Source organism: Hylobates moloch, unplaced genomic scaffold, assembly GCF_009828535.3.
Source record: "Hylobates moloch isolate HMO894 unplaced genomic scaffold, HMol_V3 SCAFFOLD_1, whole genome shotgun sequence".
Taxonomy (NCBI): domain Eukaryota; kingdom Metazoa; phylum Chordata; class Mammalia; order Primates; family Hylobatidae; genus Hylobates; species Hylobates moloch.
Genome location: NW_026652276.1, coordinates 131,739,777 through 131,756,229, shown reverse-complemented (window position 1 = coordinate 131,756,229; position 16,453 = coordinate 131,739,777). Strand labels below are relative to the sequence as shown.

The window sequence follows — 16,453 nt, the reverse complement described above, 5'->3', positions numbered from 1 at the left end:
ACAAAAGTGATAATGCTTTGAAATTGTATTACTCTTTGATGATCTGCATCGTGATGGTTATTTGTATATTATAAGGGACCAGAGGGTCTCTGTTCCTTATTTCCCTCCCTCTCACTATTGCTGCAAACTGGAGATAAATTCCTAGAGCTGACCAAGTTCTCTGAAATAGATCATTCATTCTAAATTAGGGATTCTAAATAAATAGCTCATTTATTCTAAATCCATGGGTTTTTTTTTAGTTTTTTTGGGGGGGGGGCGGTGGGGAATACAAGTCAATTTATCTATGGGCTCTTTACCATTTGTCATTCCTGGTAGAGAGGGAACAAGAGATTTTTGTAAATTTATGTACTGCTGAATATCATTTTGTGAAATCTCATGAATCTTTTAAGAATTTTTGGTCAATGTCCAGCACAGTACAGATATTGTGTGTGTGTGTGTGTGTGTGTGTGTGTGTGTGTGTGTGTGAATGTGCGTATTTCTTTTAAAAAGGTAATTAATCAGTTGTTGCAGACTGAAAGTCAAACTAAACTTTTAACACCATTTTAAGACTCTAAGAGGAACATTAAGATTCATTTATTCACTCTACAATTTCTCCATTGTGAATAATCTTAATGTGTATGTGCATCTTCTGGTAATTGAATTAACCAACATCATACATAATTTATTAAGCAACTAATTGTACTCTTATCTTACAAAGAAAACTATGTAACATAAAACCCACAATCTTCCAACGCCTACATATTATATTCACAGAACGATGTGAGACACAGAGCTGGAATATACAGTTTTTGATTGTAAAGTACTTGGAATCTTGCTGAGAGGAAAACATAAATCAGCACAGAAATAGTTAAACAACAGTTCAAGGCAACAATAAAGCGATGTAGGTCCTGATCAGCTAACAGATACCTGAGAGAAAAAGAACTAGTAGACAATAATTCCTACAGCAGCAGAGAGGAGGGGTAGAGATTTATAAGAGGACTGAATTAAGAGACGAATCTCCAAAAGTGGGGCTACAGTTATGTTAGGCAAGAAGCCAGGGTTTCTTCCAGCTCAAACAATTTAGGATTGGTAGGAAGAGAATGAACTGTTGTCCTGAAATGGCAGTCATTTAAATGACATTGCTCCTAGGTGTGTGTTTGTTTCTAAGATTCAGCTTTCGAAGCAAGGAGTATGTCATTTCGTCTCTTGATCCTCAGCACCTAATCTAGTACTTGAAATAACAGGAGGGAGATAAAAAGAACTGAATTCCAGGTTAGTAAAGCTACACAAAGGAGACAAATCAAGATACATTTAGAGAACACTACAGCAGTTTGGCTAAAATTGAAGGAATAAGAGAAAGAATAAAATTGAAAATACTGACTTGTGATGCACCTTAAACTCTGGCTTAAGAAAGGAGGTTGGAATTCATTCTCTCTTGGCAACAGTGGAAACCAATCAGAATGACACCCTCAGCTCAGGGAGTGCATGGGGAGTCCATGCCTACGAGCCAGTATGAATTCAAAATACGGTTTTTCATCTCATGCAGGAACAGTGGAAAGATCCAGAGGCTGCTCACTCTTCCATTGGAAAGTGTTTGAGCTTGGTACTAGGGCCAGCTGTACTTGTTAAAGATGCCTGAACCTTAGCCTTGAACTACGGAATCCAGATCTCTAAATTTGGAGCCAAAATCTACATTTAAGGCTGAGAGCTTTGGAAGATGAAAATACTGGAAGTGGAAATATCACAGCTTTGCTATCGAAAAAATAAAGCACTGCAGAACTCTATGAATATAATAAAAACCATTGCATTGTACACTTTACATGGTCAAATTCTAGGGTGTATAAATCTTACCTCAATTATGATGTTAAAACAAAAGAAGAGTTCATACCCTAGTCAAAAGATTTTTTAAGGTACACAGAATCATATGGTCAAATTATTAACCCAAGTTCCTAATAATCTCTTCAAACAGGACCCCTTTTAATTACCCCAATGACTGGAATTGTTATCAACCCAATCTTCCTCTAGATTGAAAACTCTATGGAGACAAGGACTGTACCTTAATTATCTTTCTCATCGCAGCACATTAACTGTCACATCTGGGCAAATCCATTTCTCCTCCTTATAGTCCTATGCTAGGAGTGTCTGAATCCTAAAATTAGGTGTGTCCAAAGGGGAAGTTAAAATTTGATATAAATTAGTCAGGCGACATGTTTTGGCTGTGTCTCCACCCAAATCTCATCTTGAACTGTAGTTCCCATAATCCCCATGTGCCAATGGGAGGTAAGTGAATCATAGGGGTGGTTACCTCCATTCTGATGTACAGATCTGATGGCTTTATAAGGGGCCCTCCCCACTTCACTCTGCACTTCTCCTTGCTGCCTCCATGTGAAGAAGGACGTGTTTGCTTCCCCTTCCACCATGATTGTTAGTTTCCTGAGGCCTCCCTAGCCCTGCAGAACTGTAAGTCAATTAAACCTTTTTCCTTTATAAATTACCCAGTCTCAGGTATATCCTTATAGCAGCATGAGAAAGGACAGGAACAAATACATCAGGTAACTGAATATTAACATTTTATCAGGCTGTGTAAATAGGCAAATTTATCAGGAAGATATCACTTCGGAAATAAATAAAATAAGCTGTTTTATTCAACTGCAGTGTATCATTACTACCCTCAGCCAAGCTGTCAAGGAGATAATAGATAGTAAGCTCTTTGAAGGCAGACATTTAAGACTATCATCTCGCTCTATGTTTTCCTCGGACTCAAAGTGCTACCCAGCATTTGTTGTCAATCTCTATGCGAATTTTAAAACAACCATGCAGCCGGGTGGGGTGGCTCACGCCTGTAATCCCAGCACTTTGGGAGGCCGAGGTGGGCAGATTACCTGAGGTCAGGAGTTCAAGACCAGCCTGGCCAACATGGTGAAACCCCGTCTCTACTAAAAATACAAAAATTAGCCGGGCAGTTGGCACATGCCTGTAATCCCAGCTACTCAGCAGGATGAGGCAGGAGAATCATTTGAGCCCAGGAGATGGAGGTTGCAGTGAGCCAAGATTGCGCCATTGCACTCCAGCTTGCCCGACAGAGCAAGACTCTGTCTCAAAAAAATAAACAAGCAAATAAATAAATAATAATAAAAAACACCCATGCATTCTTTTCCTCTCCATAGTCAACAGTTTTCTCATTGTTTCTGCCATAGGTTGACAATTCTTCCAACAGAGTGTATTCGGAGTAATCACAAAGGAGTCTGCAATCCAATCATTTGTCATCAAGTCCAGCTTAAAACCATCTCAAGCTTCCCAATGATCTTAGGATGAAGTTCAAGATCTTTAAGATGACCTTAAAAAGCCTTCAGAATCAGGGCATATGCAAAACTTTCCAGCCACATCTGGATGGTCCTACGCTGGCTTTATCACTGTTTCTCTGCACACCACGAATCTGGCCCACTTTAAGAGGTTCCCATCTATCCTCCCTCCTTTCTTCCTAGATCTCTGCCTAAATGTCACTTCCTCGAGGCTTAATTAGGCCCAGACACTCACATTTCTCCTTTGTGGCACTCATTGTCACTGTAACTGGTTAATTTCAGGTAAAGATTTATTTTGTCTGTGATTATCAGGAAGGTTAGAGATATCCCCAGGGTTTAGCACAGTACCTGGCACACACTGGGGAGTCACTTCTAGTTGCCTCTATTGGATGTGATCACATGTGGCTTTTTTTCTCCCAGCATGTCCATTTCTCTCTGGCTGCCCAGATGATGAGTGGCAGAGTCCAGATAAGCAGTCTGTCTAGCAGAGTCCAGTGCTTGCCAAAGGCTGGGGACAGGAATACAAGCAGCCTTTGGGCATCCACACAACATCCATAGCAGAAATCAGGTTTGGTCATCAGGCAAAAAGGAAATAACTGGGTAGCAAGAAATGGGTTTAACAGAGGAGACAACAGGCAGTGGGGTCTCACAACAGGAAAAAGAGGCAGCACAGGAGAAATGCCTGGAGTCAGGAAATCCTGAAGGGATAAAGGGACAGGCCAAAGGGAAAAGCAGTGTATTAGTCCGTTCTCACACTGCTAATAAAGACATACCTGAGACTGGGTAATTTATAAAGAAAAAGAGGTTTAATGGACTCACAGTTCCGTGCGGCTGGGGAGGCCTCACAATCATGGTGGAAGGCAAAAGGCACATCTTACATGGCAGCAGACAAGAGACAGAATGAAAATCAAGAGAAAGGGGTTTCCTTTTATAGAACTATATTTCTGGAGAGACTTACTCATTACCACGAGAACATTATGGAGGAAACCTCCCCCATCATTCAATTATCTCCCACCGGGTCCCACCCACAACACGTGGGAATTATGAGAGCTACAATTCAAGATGAGATTTGGGTGGGGACACAGCCAAACCATATCAGGCAGGAACATTTTTCTCCACCCATTATTGCCTGTGGACTGGCCCAAGAGGAGCTAGCCCAGGGCTGCAGGTGTGTCTTGCTAAGGCAGCCACAGGGACTTCTGTTGATCAAATCCAGAGTCCTTCACCAAAGGCAGCAGGAAAGGGAATGTTGCATAGGGTATTTGGCTGGTTTAGGAAATTTACAGCTTTCCTGGGCATGAGTTTGCTCAAATTAAAACACCTGCCCTAGAGAAAGCTCTTTGATTGAGGGTAACAAAGACAAGCATAAAGTGATTTAAGCAAATGGGTGGGGACTGAAAAGTCACAGCAGGTCTCTCACAAGGATGCAAAGACAGGAAGCACAGAAACCAGAGCTGGAAAATAGGACTGCAGCCTTCTCCCTGTCCATCTGCTTTGATTCCCTCCCAGGCCTTCATCCTTGCTTACCTCTAAGTCTCAATCCTTTCTGGACACTGGGATTATCTGCTTACTTTCAGCTGGATCTACCAAAGCATGATAGTTGAACTGAATTCTGCAAAATAGTGGAATTCTCTCCCGACCAGAATGAAATGCACGAATCCAAGGGAGTGCAGAATTCTGGCTGCCAGGGATTTTGGGAGGCTCAGGGGCTGTCTGAGAACCCAGGGCACTTAGGAAGTGGGAAAGACAAAAAAAGGGGGTGCCCCCCAAACAACCCTACTTCCTTACCAGAGGTGCCTGGGGCCAGCTTTGCAGAGAGGGCCTGAATGAGGCTTAGCTAATTTCTGTGATTACAAGATAAGGAATTTATCTAAATAAGACATTAGTGATACATCACTATACTTCATACATGCTAGAGTAGGTCTCAGTATGGAGGAAGTGAGTATCATCCTGCAATCATCATAAAATCTCAATTATCCACAAGCACACAACCTATCCTCCTCATGGCTTCCTCTACTGTGCCCTGTGTTTTCTGGGGACTCACCTCCATACATGCTTAGGATTAGGGATGACAAGCCAATTCTCCTGTTTGTCTAAAAAGAATGGTATTCGTGCAATCACACTGCCTTAGGCAGTTATATGATCCATACCAAAGGCAAATATAAATGCACTTTGTGAAGCTCTAGTAAGTGGAAGGTTACCTGTTACAGCTTCCTCCAAGTTACTCTCAGAAGGAATAAGGAAGCCACAGACTGAAGCTGGTAACCAGTGTTCATAGTCTGTAACTTCCTGTATTTATTGTTTTTGAGGCAGTTACCATTAGGATCACTGGCTTGATGACAGTGATGCCCAAAGAAAGGGCATCATAAACAAATTGGGGCTGAGGCAATGGTACAGAGGGTTTCTCAGAGATGGCATAGAGAGCTCTGGGTTCAGACCAACCTGGGTCCAAGTCTCAGCTTGGCCACTTCTGATCTGTACTACCTACACAAGTTGTTGAGTAACCTCTCTCAGTCTCACTTTTCTCGTAAAATGAAGATACCAATATCTGCATCATTGGACTGTGATGAAGGTCATAAACTAACAATGCTTATGCTGTCTCAGTAGAATTGTTATTCAAAAGACAAATTCCACTTATACCCTTCACTTATCATTCTTTATTCTCTCCCTCTCTCTGTCCTGGACATCACCCTGAAATAGTTAAGTTTCTAGAGCAGAATTTGAACTTGTGAATCACTGAATCTTAACTTTCTCTGAGGCATTTCCAAGTGATGCTTCTGCTGAATGCTACTTAACATGACATTTTCCCCCACTGCCCCCAAAAAAAACCCTCAGTTAATGGCCTAATAAGCAAAGGAAGGCTGTTTCAAAAAATGGGCTTGGAGAATATTAGAAAAGCAGGGAAAGTGCCTTCCAGAGGATCTTAGAAGAGAATCACAAGCATCCATCAACCACTGTTTCTACTGAATTGTTTGGCCAGCTAGAGAATCTTTTTTTTCTGAAACCACAGGTGATTTTCATCTTCAGCAAAAAGACAGAGACGGTCTCATATATAAGGGAAAATCAGTAACTAACAGCATGCACAAGTTTCAAAAATGAGTCACCGGTTACCATGGTGATGAAAATATTACCTAACAAATCACTGGGCTGTAAGTAACCAAGATGATGCTAAGTACATTATTTTTAAAATGGGAAAAAATGTCTGTATTTTTAGGAATACTTGCAAGGAACTAGATGGACTAAGCCGCAAACTGAAGGCAGCCCAGGATCGACCCTGTGGAGCCAGGAGTCACCGTCATCTCCTGCTCTGTGCGTGCTGAGCTCCGTGACACATGCACACCCACAGCTGTGCCCAGTGACAGCTGCATGAGGAAGAGCAATGACACTGTATTTACAAACAAAGAACTATGATAGGGAAGATGAGTCTTCTCACTCACTAAACTCTTTATAAAAGAATAATCTCTGCTACAGCCCACTGAAGATGAAAAACTCCATGACAGACTTGGTGGCCAGTCCTTTATAAACTCAACTTCAATAATGTCCTCAGGCAAAACAAGATTCCCAGAAAATAACTAAGATGCACCATAAAATAATAATTTCCCCCGTTCTCAATAGTTTGAATGTTCTGAGTATATATGAATTTTAATTAGGAAAAAAGCATAACCATTATATGATGTTAATAATTTTCAAATTATGCCAAGAAATGGCAGCACACAAACACAGTCCTACATACTTTGTTTTTTGTTGGTGTTTTTGTTTTTGAGGTGGAGTCTTGCTCTGTCACCTAGGCTGGAGTGCAGTGGTACAATCTTGGCTCACTGCAACCTCCACATCCCAGGTTCAAGTGATTCTCCTGCCTCAGCCTCCTGAGTGGGACTACAGGCATCTGCCACCACACCCAGCTAATTTTTGTATTTTTAGTAGAGACGTGGTTTTGCCATGTTGGCTAGGCTGGTCTCAAACTCCTGACCTCAGGTGACCCACCTGCCTTGGCCTCCCAAAGTGCTGGGATTACAGATGTGAACCACGTGCCCAGCCCACGTTTCTAAATTGAACTTTGTGCACAACTTCTGGACAGAAGGCATAATGTCCCGTACACATGGGTTCCAGCTCTTTAGAAAATAGGCCCCAGGGCTGTTTCTCCCAGTGGTTCCAGGTATCCAGCATGAGACTGCCCAGAGGGTGCCTTAAAAATGAAAACTCCCAGGCCATATCCAAGTCCCACTCACTCTGAGTCTCTGGGGTTGAGATCTAAAGCCCTACATATTTTTTTAAGGTTCACTGTGCCATGCTTATGTTCTCTATGAAGTCTGAGAACCCCATCTTTAGTAATCTTCACTACACTGAGGTCTCCAGACAATGGTGACAGAAGACAGGACACCACCAGGGGCCATCTACCAGCACGGATTATTCAGAGCCAGAACTATTCATGACTCAACAGCTTTTTTACCACAACCCAGGGTAAATCTACATGTATTATACATGTGGGTAGGTGGAATAAATATTTCACAAGCAACACAGGAGATATACTCTGACCTAATCTACTCTACTATGTTCCAGTGTTTAATGCTCTGGCAACTAACTGAATTGATTTCACTACCCACTAACTGGTATGAATGAAACCATGGCAATACCTTTAACTGCTATTATTTAACTTGGATTTCTATATAACCTCTTTAATCTCACAAAGAATAGCATGCAAATTATATAGATGCAGTATAAAATAAATGAAAAACATTAAGAAACTGAAGCAATGGGAAAATAGAGACAGGAAACTAAACATTTAAGTCAAAGGAATCAAAGGTAAACTTAATATACAAGGCATGCCAGGAAATCGAGTTCACTTGTTAACTCCCAGCTTTGTTTTTTCTTTTTCTCTCGAGATAGAGTCTCACTCTGTCGCTCAGGCTGGAGTGCAGTGGCACGATCTCCGCCCACCGCAACCTCCGCCTCCCAGGTCCAAGTAATCCTCCCACCTCAGCTTCCCGAACAGCTTGGATTACAGGCGCCCACCACCATACCCAGCTAATTTATGTATTTTTAGTAGAGACGGGGTTTCACCATGTTGGCCAGGCTGATCTCGAACTCCTGACCTCAAGTGATCTGCCCCCCCCTTGGCCTCCCAAAGTGCTGCAATTACAGACGTGAGCCACTGCACCTGGCCCAGTTCCCAGCTTTGTAGCAATCAATGTGAAGAAGAAAACAGCATCAGTTACAAAATTCCCAGTGTTCATCTGGGAAGAAGGAAGCAATTTCTGAGAAGTATTCAGGCCTTTGAGGCCTCTCTCCTGCTGAACTGAATGCCCTCCCTCCTTCTTTGGGGTAGAGCAAGGGAGTCATAAGTGGAAGTAGGACCCTTGTTACTGCCTCCACCTTCTACCACCACCTGATTGATGGATGAAATTACAGTCACTCTAGGGACTACTGACTGGGACAAAGCCTGTAAGACACTGACGCCTGAGGCCACCTGATTCTCCCTCCTTCAAGAGTACTTTGTACTCACTTTTGTTTCAGCACTGGCCACCTTGTTATAATGACAGCTGTTACCAGGGCTGTTCCTTCCCTCCCTGCTGACCCCCAAGATTATCAGTTTAGAAGACAAAACTGGCTCATATGCATTTCAGTGAGCTCAACCTAAAGTTGTGTTGGATGCAAAACTATTGCGGAAATTCCAAAAGACAAAAATCAAAGAAGCACAAAAATCTAAACTTGCTTCTTGTAGAATCAAGTATGAAGCATTAGTCTAACCATTTGCCTCAATGATTCAGTTTCGTACCGGTTAAACAAAGCCAGTATTTTTATAGCCCAGGTTAGTCTTAAGGAAGAAATCCGTAAACAGATGTAATGTGCATGGCTCAGTTCCTGGCACGCAGTAGGCACTCAATAAATTCCAGTGTGCCCTTCCTCTATCAGGGATCTTGTACATATTACTTTTACTTGCTCCCAGGGCCATTGCTGTCTTCACAAATCCCTCCTTCTCCTTTAATCTTGCTAAAAAAGAGTTAAAATCACCCAAGAAGAGAGTTGGGTTCCCAAGATTCATAGAACACTCTTAGTGCCTACATACATAATGCCACATTTGAAAAGGTTTCTTGTCATTATTTCACGTACTTTAAGCAAGGGTTAGAGGCTACTTTGAAAAAACAAAACCTGAGAAAGGAAAACCCAACTAAGTCATTAAGTATCAAATAAATTCTTTAACCAAGCAGTAAGAGAGACATATTCACTGTTAGAAGGCAACTGCAGTTGCTAAACAAGACACTAAACATATTTGGTCTTTACTCCTGAGCTGGCAAATATCATCTTGTGGATACTAAAGTAGCAGTTGTTTGCTTTACAGACTCTATTTTCATGGATAGTAGAGACCTAAAATTTAGACCTGCATGTCTAGTCCCGAACAGAGGAAACATCATCATGATTTACTTTCCTTCAATATGTGTCCCATATTAAATAACGTAGTTGACCTACCTTTTCTGTGATATAGAAGTTCGAACTATCGGCATGCTGCAGTGCAAAATATTCATGGTTGGCAAGAGACCACCTTAAAAATACAAGCATATACTGATTAGAAAAATGAAAGTGGCCATTTTCATTTTTATAATTTTTTAGAGTTGGATGAACTAAGCACCCTGTGATTGGAACTGGACCAATCCCAACATATACCACAATGCAGTTCCTAAAGCAAAATGACTTTAGCCTACCTTCCATTACCCTGAGAGCAATCATTTCATGTGTAGACTGTCTAGACTTGATGCTAGGCCTACTGCTCACCTTTAAGCATTTCATCCTCAAGGCTTGGTGTGGGAGATTCAAATACAAAGCTTTACAATTCTACTTATTTTAAGGGATTGAAGCAAAGAAAGAAAAACAAAGAAAATAAATGCAATTTAAGTTTTTGAAAGTTGGCACATTTTTATTGTCTCTGTATTCTACAGTCCCCTATCAGTACAGTTGATGCAGATTGAAACACTCCAATTAAGTACTCTAGGCCTTATATACATTTCAGTTAACACAACTATTTTCACAGTTCTGGTTTAAAAAAAAAAAGTCATGCAGCGACCATATATACATTTCCTTTGTATTGTTTAGAGCAGCCACAAAGAAGTAGGAAAGTCATATCAGTGTGAGATCCCACGGAGCAGCACAATTACCTACTGCCTTGTCTGCTCAATTCTTTCATCCTCTGTGGGGACCTGAGTGGTCCTCTCAGTTTATACCAGATCAAGTGTATACTGTGTCCTCAAAAACCTTTAGAGTACTCCCTGCTGGGTAGGACAAAAGGAACACAACTTCCTAAAATAAATAAAGCCAACCCCACTGTGCACATAACAGCCATTTCACACTTTCTGCTCTTTGAGGACTAATGGTAAATTCTGTTGGAAAAGGGTGTGATATTCCTACACAGTAATTCTTAGTGACTTTGAGCAAGTCAGTGGGTGACTTATGAATAATATTTTACTATCCTACTCAAAATATATTATTTGCTTGTCAATTTATCAACTAGAATGCCTTAGATAAATCCTGAATAACACCTACCCGTCACAGACTTCCTTTATTATTGCAGACAGTGGTTTTTTCTGCAAAATAACAAAAAAAGGAAATACTTTCTGTTAGTTTCATTTCATCATTTTAAATTTAAAAAAAGAAGAAGCTTCATAAAAAGATTAAGCAAAGAGAATTTACATTTGCTATTCTTGGTTGTTGTCAATGAGTCTCTTATTTTTCTCAAGGTAACAATCTACCAGCTGTCACCACCAAATTTATTAATGATTTATTACCCCTGTGGTCCTTTTTTCTATACTTAGCATTATTAGTTGAACAAAATATGCATCATATTTAATTTAGCCACACCGAAATTAGGGTGAAAATATAACTTTGTTCAAAGATCTCACAGACAACAGAAGCCCATGAGGCCAAGTCAAAACCAGAATCCCTCAGGAGTAGTACATGAATCAGGCAAGCTGCAGTTTGGCTTCATGCAAAAAGCTTGGATTCACGATATTTTTATGAGAACATGTGGCAAATGGAACATGAGGTGTTACGAAATGGTTCTTACAAAGTACATAGAATTCTTCCCCCGACGATGGCCCCAATAAATGCCAATCATGCAGCAGCTTGAGCCAGACACACTCCAGTAATGCGACCATGACACCATGTGCCCTGGTGTCAACTGGCGGGTGACTACAGCTGTGCTGTTGCGCCTAACAGCCACACTTGTGCTCTGCCTGCCCCCAAGATAGAAGGAATGCAGCAGAGAGACACACCAGCTCTCCCAGAGATGTGGAAACTCTTCCTGTTTTGGATGCAAACAAGACCCTGTCTGTCTCTAGGATGGGGAGTATCATGTCAACACAAAGAACAAATCACAGACAAGAAATGAATGAGGAAGAGAAGATGAGAAATCAGAGACGGACAATACATGGTCCTGGATTTTCAGATACAAAACCATAAAAAAGCTGTCTACATATAAGCAGGTTTTACTCCTGTCTATGTGAAGGGCAATGTGGTATCTGCGAAGAGATTCTGAATCCAATAGATCAGTTCAAATCCAAGCTCTATCAACTTGTTTGCAGTGTAAGTAACCTGCAATTTTCTTCATTTGCTGAACCCCAGTTAGTTTATTTGTAAAATGGAAATAGGTTCTACCTACCCCTCAGGCTGTTATAAAAATTAAATTATATTAATTATATTAAATTAATACAAAGGGCAAAAGACTTCAAAAAAGGATTAGGACTCCTGAAAGGGCTCCATTTCCTCCTTGCATCCTCACTCTTGGACGTGATGCTATGCCTGCTCCACTGGTGAATTCTAAACACCGTTTGTATAGTCCTCCCCAAGGGCCTCCCTAACCCCTGCTAAAGGCCCAATTCAGTGTACGGTGTCTCTCCAGTAAACTCTCTCCCACTGAAGCTCAGTCCTCTATGAGCACATTCACTACCATGTGTGCAGAAGAATGTCTGTCTTTGCCTACAACTATAAACACAGTTGGAGGTGTTTGTTGCGCACTATTCACAATATCCAAGATTTGAAAGCAATCTAAGAGTCCATCAACAGATGAATGGATAAAGAAAATGTGGAACATATACACAGTGAAGTATTCAGCCATAAAAAGAATGAGATCCTGTCACTTGCAATAACATGGATGGAACTGGAAGCCATTATGTTAAATGAAATAAGCCAGGCACAGAAAGACAAACATCACATGTTCTCATTTATTTGTGGGATCTAAAAATCAAAACAATTGAACTCATGGAGATAGAGAGTAGAAGAATGGTTACCAGAAGCTGTGAAGGGTAGTGGCAGGGTTTGTGGGAGAGGTGGGGATGGTTAATGAGGTCCAAAAAAAAAATAAAGAATGATAAGACCTAGTATTTGGTAGCACAACAGGGTGACTATAGTCAATAATTTAATTGCACATTTTAAAATAACTAAAACAGTATAACTGGATTGTTTGTAACACAAAGGATAAATACTTGACAGGATAGATACCTCATTTTCCACAATAAAATTATTATATATTGCATGCCTGTGTCAAAACATTTCATGTACTCCACAAATACATATACCTACTATGTACCCACAAAAGTTAAATAAATGAACACAGTTGGAGAGAAAGGGAAACCTAGAATTACTGAGGAGCAGAAAGATGGTGGGGTTATTCCGTATATCCTGAATCTGTCCTCTAGAATAAGATGACAATGGCAATTGGGTTCTACTGTAGTTACATGTTACACAAGTCCTAGGTCTTAGCAAGAAGCTGTCCAGTGTTCATGGCTCTTGCTGTGAGCTGAGGAACAAATGTGTTCTCTCAACTAAATGACAAAGGAACTTCAGAAACAGAACTTTTTTCCGTAAGACAAGAATTTTGCCCTTCCAGCTGCCAGAGATTCCTCTAGGCTATCGATTTGTGATTACTTATCAGAGAATCTCCCCAAGTTTCACTTCATGCACCCTCAAAAACAAAACATAAATAACGGAGCCAGGTTTTAGTCTTAAATTACGTTGAAACAAAAAGTCAGGGCAAGAAGGTATTGTTGAGGTAGGATAAGGCATCAAAAGCAACTGCTCCCAGATTTAGACTTAGAGACTGAAGTCTCAGAGGAATTACTTGGATTTTAATTCAGGTCTGATTCACAGATAGAGAATCAAGTTTTAAAAGACAGAGGTCTCTAGGGTACTATTATACTAGAACATAATGAAGTTGGATATATGAGAGGAATAAAGACCACAGATGCACAAAGCTTAGAGACTTAATAGAGAAAGATGAAAGAAAAACTGTAAGCCACAGAGGAAAAGGAATATAGTTGAGTGAACACCCATAGGGTAGCCTAGCCGATTGAAATGAGTGTTACATAATGGTGGGCCCCTCCATTCTTCCATCTACCCCAACCAAACATTAGCCCTCACCACCCAAAAACTAATTCCAATAACCTTTTCACCGGTCTTACTTCCCTTTTCCTGTCTGCCTTATTTGACACTGTTACTACTTCCTTCTTTTTGAAACCCCCTTTCCAGAGCTTTTATGATATAGTGCAATATTTTCCTCATTCTCCTACACATATAACTAATCCTTCAATGAAGTCCAACAAATCCTTCATAGTTGCTCTTTTACCTGTAGCTCTGTAACTCCAGATTTCTTTTCTCGTCTTTTCTGCCTTTATTTAATCAGTCAGTTCCTCATGGATCTCATTCTCTTCAACTGTCCTAAGTCTACAGTTGTAGCCCCAAACACTCCCTTGCAAATCTCTAACAGTCTGTTAGACAGAACATTTTACCTCTCCTGCAGGTATCTTATTAAAAGTGGAAACAAAAATCATCACTTTCACATTCCCTACCCCTTAATCTACCCAACGGTAGCACACATCCCTCAGATTCCACACCCGATTCTGCCACGACTTCTCTGCCCTCATTATGGCACCACTACTGCCCAGGAGTCTCGTTAACCTTTACGTCTTCACTCTTCAGATATAAGGTGCTAACAGGTTATGTAGATGTTTCCTCTGTGATGTCCACAGCATTGCTTCTCACCGCCTAACTCTTCTTCTGAACTCCCGACTCTCCTCATTCCAACTCCTGCCATCAAATAGATCTTTGAGCGTACACCCCAATCTCATCACCCTTAATTCTGCTTCCTCTGACCCGGCACCCTTTCCTGAGTACTAGCCCATCATTAATAACTATTTGCCATGAATTTCCAATCAACTGCTTCCCTAGCGAATCAACCCAAAATCCTACCTTCCATCAGTTCCTACACTCAACTTGCCTACTTTCAGCAGATCTTCGAGGCACATCACTAGTGAACTTGTCCTTGTCTTCTCTTTCTTCCTTAATACGTTCTGTGACATACACATTTGCAAGACACTAAGTCTCATCATTACTTCTTCCACAACCTCTCTCCCTTTTTATCTTTCCAGACCTTTCCTATCACCTTTATTCTAAACATCCCATCACCAGGTCCCTGCAGATAAGTCTCCACATCTCCATTTTTTTTTTCTCCAATCCCTATGTCAACTATAAATACACAAAATTAGACTTTACCCACAAACTTTGCTCATATCACTTGTTTGCTCCAATAAAACCGTCAGTCCCAGCTAGGAGCGGTGGCTCACGCCTGTAATCCCAGCACTTTGGGAGATGGAGGTGGGCAGATCATGAGGTCAGGAGATTGAGACCATTCTGGTCAGAAACGGTGAAACCCTGTCTCTACTAAAATAAAATAAAATAAAAAAAATTAGCTGGGCGTGGTGGCACATGCCTGTAGTCCCAGCTACTCGGGAGTCTGAGGCAGGAGAATTACTTGAATCTGGAGGTGGAGGTTGCAGTGAGCCAAGATCAAGCGCCACTGCAGTCCAGCCTGGCGACAGAGCAAGACTCTGTCTCAAAAAAAAAAAAAAAAAAGTGTCAGTCCCTTAGCTTGTCAGCCAAAGCCATCCACAATCTGGTCTCAGTAATTCTACTATTCTGTACACGTTCCCCATGCTTCTGGATCTTTATGGTGAGTCGCCAAAAAAAAAACAAACAAAAAAAATCCCATCTCCACACTTTCGCTCATGCCATTTGCTTTGTTGAAATGGCGCTCTCCTTCTTTCTGTTCCAACTCTAACAAGGAACTCTTACTTACCATTTAATATCCATGTCAAAGCCACCTCCTCTAACCAGATGCCCCCTTATCTCCCTAAATAGATGTAATTACTCCCTCTGTGTACTTAGCACATTAAATTAATCACTTCTGAGGACTCTGCGTATCTATCTTACCTCTGTCCCTTGAGAACGAGGAATCTTAATTCATTTCTGTAGCCTTCCCCACCCCTCAGAACTAGTTACCACAGTATGTAGGTGTTAATAGGATCTAATAGGAGACTCAATACACCTCTGCTGAACGAAAAAAATCTATACATTCACGAACTTTCCTTTAAAAAACAACAACAACAACAAAAGCCAACTATTTTTAATGACAGCCTGGATTAACCAGCACATTTCCCATTTCCTACCACTGCTGGGTGACTGTGAGCAGCCGCTGGCCATAAGCTGTTAGACACTGAAAGCTGTCACTACTCCCTATGCAGAATCATTCATGTAGGAATTAGGCAATTCATGGCTTGTAAGAGCACTGAGCACCAGCTGGTAAAGAATGTAATTCAACAGATGATAAATCAGATACCAATCAAACAAGTGTCACCATCAGTAAGCATGACCAAAGAGGTGAGCCTTATACTCTCATAAGCAGGCAAGACTCACCAAGATACCCCAAGTATCTTGAAAACACTATCCTGGTGTCCTTATTTTTTCTCATTTCCTATAGAAAGCCCACTGTCTGACATGAGCTCATTGCCTGACCAGTAAATTCCAAGCCAAACGCCAGCTCTGCCTTATGGACTTTTTAGTTAACATTTGTCCAAAAGGTTACGTAAGGTATGTCTATCTGTCCAATTCTCCAAGACCTGAGAGTAGAGTGATATGAATAATATATTAATAGCTTTCTGTAGACCCGCTAAATAATTTGCTTTTCATTTCATTGAAAGAAAAGCCCCAGGAGGCTGGGCGCGGTGGCTCACGCCTGTAATCCCAGCACTTTGGGAGGCCGAGGCGGACAGATCATGAGGTCAGGAGATCGAGACCATCCTGGCTAACACGGTGAAACCCTGTCTCTACTAAAAATACAAAAAATTAGC

The 16,453-nt window shown here is 41.1% G+C and overlaps 1 protein-coding gene across 6 annotated transcripts in view; it reads right to left on the bottom strand.

The window, feature by feature from the left end:
- The window catches only part of ELMO1 (engulfment and cell motility 1), a 594,699-nt gene that overhangs the window by 451,048 nt on the left and 127,198 nt on the right, over positions 1-16,453 (bottom strand). For all 6 annotated transcript variants that reach the window (XR_004370726.2, XM_032758309.1, XM_032758304.2 and 3 more), the window contains exons 3-4: positions 10,818-10,858; positions 9,750-9,822 (exon numbers count right to left, since the gene is read on the bottom strand). Coding sequence is in view for 5 of the 6 variants with exons in the window: in XM_032758309.1 (XP_032614200.1) it covers positions 9,750-9,822; positions 10,818-10,858 (114 nt within the window). In the remaining variant the exon portion in view is untranslated. The remainder of the gene's footprint in view (positions 1-9,749; positions 9,823-10,817; positions 10,859-16,453) is intronic.